We start from the raw sequence: 5,045 nt of genomic DNA, 5'->3' as shown, positions 1-5,045 counted from the left end.
AGTATTAAACTTATTATTTTATTTCAAAACATTGATGCAATGAAATTGCATGCATTGTGTTAAAATAACAAAATGCAAATTAAAGAATAAAAATCCTTTACAGTTAGAACATCGAATAAAGACTTATTACGGCTTTATGAATCGCAGGATGCAGAAGTCCGTCCCGGTTTGTTCGAAGGAGATATAGCCGTGACCAGCGAGGTATACCTATATCACTCTCTTTTTTTCATTTTATATCTCTTATAAAATGTGTTTCATATCATTGCCACACAGTATTTCGATTACTGGCGCATTGGTTTACGCTGGGATGTTTTTCCGGACAAACTGTGGGAAAATAGAACAGTTCCCTATGTAATTAGTGCTTTGTATGGTATGTTTAGAAAAATTTTGTTGTATTCTCCTTAATACGTAAAACTAATAGAGAATAAGAATTTTAAAAAATAGAAATAAGAATTTAAAAAAATAACATATATGATCGTTTCAGATATAGTGGATTATATGAAAATATACAAAGCCATCACATATGTAAATTATATGACATGCATAAAATTTGTTCCATGGGATACTAAAGCCAAAGATTTCTTACTGATTTGGCCGATAATATACCCCAAGGGGTGAATATTTCTATATTGTAAAAAGCGTAGGTCAAGCGTTGCAAAAGAGATGATTAATCTGTTCTTTCTACATCGTGAAATTAATCTGCAGGTGCTGGTCATTCGTGGGGAAATTCGGTGGAGCTCAGATACTCTCCTTGGAACCACCAGACGAAAAGGGACCAAATTGCTTGGAGAACGAGGGAAGAGCGATACACGAGTTAATGCACGCTCTCGGTATCTTTCACGAGCACAGTCGCGCCGATAGAGATATGTATATAGATATACACTACGACAATATTATCCCTGGTAAGTTAATATTAAAAAAATTGTACAATCATAATACAAATATAACTATACTGCGCACAAAAATTGCATAATTATATATTTATATATTATATGAAGATAACGTTTTTTTTAATCTATTTTTTTTGTTATAGAATTTCGCTCAAATTTCAATAAGCAATCGCCAGAGAACGCGACATATAGTTACGAGTATGGATACGACAGTATAATGCATTACGGAAGCCATTTCTTCAGCATAGATCCTACAAAACCGACTCTAACTCCGAAAACACCTGGCGTGATGATTGGTCAACGAAAAGCGATGAGTAAAATAGATTGTTTAAAACTGAATGATCTCTACGGATGTTTGAATAAACCGGAACAAGCGCGAATATATTACAATATTTGCAAAACGTTAGGATTATAAATCTAAACTATAATTAATAATTTATAGATGTATTCTTTTTAAGATGTAAGAGGTAAGAGACTAAACTTACATAGATGAATATGAATCGAAATACACAATCTACTTTATTCTTTATATTATAAAATTATATTTAAAAATTTTTAATTCAATATGTCAATTTCTCATGCTCAAATTTATCTGCAACTTGAATAAATTCATGTTTTATCAGTTCATTGCATGAACGATATTGTGAAAAGTGCCAAGTGTTCAACCATTCCTTATCGAGGATTCCCATCATCTTCCACAGTGTATTCTGTAATTTCAAACATGAATATTAGAATTTAATTTAAAAATTTTTGCAATTGTAAAAATAATTTAAACTATCAGTTCTTCTTAGAGGTGAAAGGGTGTGTATAATCACAGGAATATCATATACCTATATCATCATATAAAAATCTTTAATATATTTGTTAGGTTTTATTAATTGTGAAAACTTACTTTTAATTACCATTTGCAACATTTTCTTTGCGCAAATAAATATTATATTTGCATTAAGTGTTGTCTGCATCATTGATCTTTCAGTTTTTCAGGTCAGTGTTAAATTTTCAAGCTTTCACATTTTTTTCTTAAGTTGGAAAATATCCAAAAATTATGAGTAAGATCTGTGTCATATACTGAATGGTTCGCCTATGCATCAGTATTGCATAGCTTTTGTCCACAAATGTAAAGCTTGGCATCATTTTGCAAAAGATATCACTCTTTGTTTTAGACTCTCTTATTGCTTATTGTTTTCTTCAGACAAATAAATAAAGCATCCATATAATATTATATATATCCTACAAAATCAAGAATAATTAGATTACGTGCATCGATAAAATTAATGCATTAGCATACTTTTCTAAGGATTATTTCCATCAATATAGATTAACTTTAATCTCCATTCAATTTATTCTTTGTCTTTTTCTAATCTTTAGAACTAGAAAAAGATGAAGAATAAATTGAATCAAGATTAATCTACATTGGTAGAAATGGATATAAATGTTGGAAACTTAGAGAAACGGCTCCAGACAGTATCGTGTGGATTCCGAAGGCAAGTTCCCTCTTTCTTTACCTCCCACAAGCATTCATGCTCCAGTGAGATACGAACTGGAGGCATGCCAAAATGAGAGGACACCAAATTGCCACGTTGATAGAAAAATGACACAAGTAAAAAAATTAGCGTTACAGAATTGCAATATAAAATTGCAATATTTGAATTATGAAAATTATTTATAGCATAATTTTAAAGAATATGTAATATATAATTGAAAGTATAATATGGAGAGAAAATGAAGTTACACATATTCATTATCTTAAAATATTCTAATCCAGAATTTAATAAAAAATGCTCTATAAAAGTTACTAATTATGAGATGTGTTAATTATTTTTCTATCACCACAGCAAAATATAATTACACAAAATTAATAGAAAACTTTTAAAAATAATAATTTCACAAAATAAATAATCGTTCTTCATTTGAGATTGCAATGTTCGTTATTTTTAGGGCAGATTCGTTCTAACTGCTACTAAATTATTGTGGTATAATTAATTTAATAATTACGTAGTATAATTAATTAAACCACGTGGCGACCGCGAATCCCAAAAGAAAACGGTTAGAAACAAGATTCATGGAATACGAATTTGGAGAGAATATTTATGAATATTTCCGCACAAGGAATAACCGGCCAACCATGTAAAAATTTAAAAACTTTATGAAGTAGAAAAAAATGCACTGTGATAAGGTTATGAAAAATTAAGAGGAGACTAGGAGGAGACATCTTACCCAAGCAGCTGCCAATGGTGAAAAGAACGAACGTAAAGAACAAACGCCAACGGCAGTCAACGATGCTACTATCATCAAAGAAAACGAAGTGTCTGAAAGTGGGGAACTTCCGGTATTAAAGGTGCCTTCTCATGCTGACGCTCGACGACCATTTTTAATGACTAAACAGTGATCACGTGATCAAAATTGACACTTGATATTCGTCAATTTTTATCACGTGACTTGTTTGACGCTAAAAAGGGACATCAGTGAAAAAAACATCTTTAGGATATATTCTAAAAGGAGGGATATATTCTAGGATATATTCTAAAATTCTGAGGAAAATTTACTCGAAATATATAGTATACGTGACTTACATTATAACATATGGAATAAAATCTTCCTCGGAGAGGATGTACTATATATTTGAAATGTAACTTTAAATTTTAACAGAGACACTAACTTCCGTAAGAATGTTTATATCAATATTTATACCCATTTCCATCAACGCAAATTAACTCTTCGTCTTTTTCTAATCTTTAAAAAACTAGAAAAGACGAAGAATAAGGCCGGAATCAGACTATGCATTGAAGATTGAAGATTAAAGATTAAAGATTAAAGATTAAAGATTGAAATTTCACTAATGAAGACAAAAAAATTTTGACTCCTTTTGTTCTGATTGATCAAACTTCAATCTTTCAATTTTCAATCTTTCATTTTTCATTTTTCATTTTTCATTTTTCATTTTCAATTTTCATTTTTCAATGCGTAGTCTGATTCCAACCGAAGTTGAACCGAAGTTAAAGTTAATCTCATTGATGGAAATAAACATTAATGTTTAATAGTATCTCATCGATGTACAGGAACACTAATTGTCGAATAATATTGTCGTAATTCTCAATTTCAAATAAAATTCGCGAATGATCGATCACGAAAGCGTCCGCCAATCAGAGATCGCTACTCGGGTCGGTCGGAGTAAATCCGCGGCAACTGACAGCCCCTCCCCTCGCCGTCTATTTTTAAAAGCGCAATACATGCCAGCGTGACATTTCGCGCGCGAACGTTCTCTTCAACGACTCCAACGCTGAGACAAAGTTCGCGAGCGGGCGAACGCAGGTGAATAACATTGCTAAAAAAAATCGCGCGTATCTTGCCAATTCGGTGCATGTCGATTTAATTCGAATCGTAATTCCGATCATCGCTGGCGTTCAACAAGACAGGGCAACGACGTAAAATCGGAGCGCGAGATATAAAATCCCAGTTTGAAAGGAGCGAGAAGAGTTGTTCATCGAGCAACTAATATTCGTTTCCCGATAATATTCGACGGGTCGAAAGGTTCATCATTTACCGCGCGTCGAAAATTCCGAACGTCGTCCGGGACTCGTCGACTGCCGTGAAATTCCCTCACGACTACCGGAAGCGACAGGTTGTCAGTATCCGCGTCGCGCGCGCAGCTGTTCCGTTCGTTTGTTTTCGTTTCGACGCACCGGCCACCACGTATCTCCCCAAGATTCGGTCTCGCGTCGTCGAGTGCCTTTGCGCGACGTTCGCGATTTTGTCGCCCACCGCGTTCACCTACGACATGGCTTCATATGGGCGATATTGTGGCAGGAACAATCAGGAGCTCGTGCAACATCTGCGGCGTAAGTGTCCACGCGTGGTTATGCAATGTTGTGTCATCGAGGTCTCCTTCTCCCTCCCCCCTCTCCCCTCTGCCTAGCTTCTATCTCGTTGACGTCGAGATTAGACTTGAAATCGCAACGCAATTTATGCAATATTTTATTTGCAATCTAATCTAAAAGTTTGAGCTGTAAAATAAAAAATGACCAATTATTATTTTTGCATTTGACTTTGAAGTAATTTAATTTTTAAAAATATACATATATTTATATATGTGTGTGTGTGTGTATGAGTACAAAATAATTTCAAAAATTAATAGAGAATATAATTTTATTATAT

At 33.5% G+C, this 5,045-nt stretch overlaps 2 protein-coding genes across 2 annotated transcripts in view; both read left to right on the top strand.

Moving 5' to 3' along the window:
* Positions 1-1,305, top strand: part of LOC108691955 (astacin-like) — a 2,085-nt gene extending 780 nt beyond the window's left edge. Inside the window, exons 2-6 of the mRNA XM_018199944.1 lie at positions 104-201; positions 274-370; positions 485-614; positions 706-902; positions 1,034-1,305. Coding sequence (XP_018055433.1) covers positions 104-201; positions 274-370; positions 485-614; positions 706-902; positions 1,034-1,305 — 794 coding nt within the window. The remainder of the gene's footprint in view (positions 1-103; positions 202-273; positions 371-484; positions 615-705; positions 903-1,033) is intronic.
* Positions 1,306-4,394: 3,089 nt separating this feature from the next.
* The window catches only part of LOC108691912 (protein-L-isoaspartate(D-aspartate) O-methyltransferase), a 2,425-nt gene continuing 1,774 nt past the window's right edge, over positions 4,395-5,045 (top strand). Inside the window, exon 1 of the mRNA XM_018199868.1 lies at positions 4,395-4,729. Within this exon, the coding sequence (XP_018055357.1) occupies positions 4,669-4,729 (61 nt within the window). The 5' untranslated portion in view covers positions 4,395-4,668. The remainder of the gene's footprint in view (positions 4,730-5,045) is intronic.

This window comes from Atta colombica, unplaced genomic scaffold (genome assembly GCF_001594045.1).
Source record: "Atta colombica isolate Treedump-2 unplaced genomic scaffold, Acol1.0 scaffold55, whole genome shotgun sequence".
Lineage (NCBI taxonomy): Eukaryota > Metazoa > Arthropoda > Insecta > Hymenoptera > Formicidae > Atta > Atta colombica.
The sequence above is the reverse complement of the archived record's forward strand: the minus strand, read 5'-3'. Positions and strand labels throughout refer to the sequence as shown.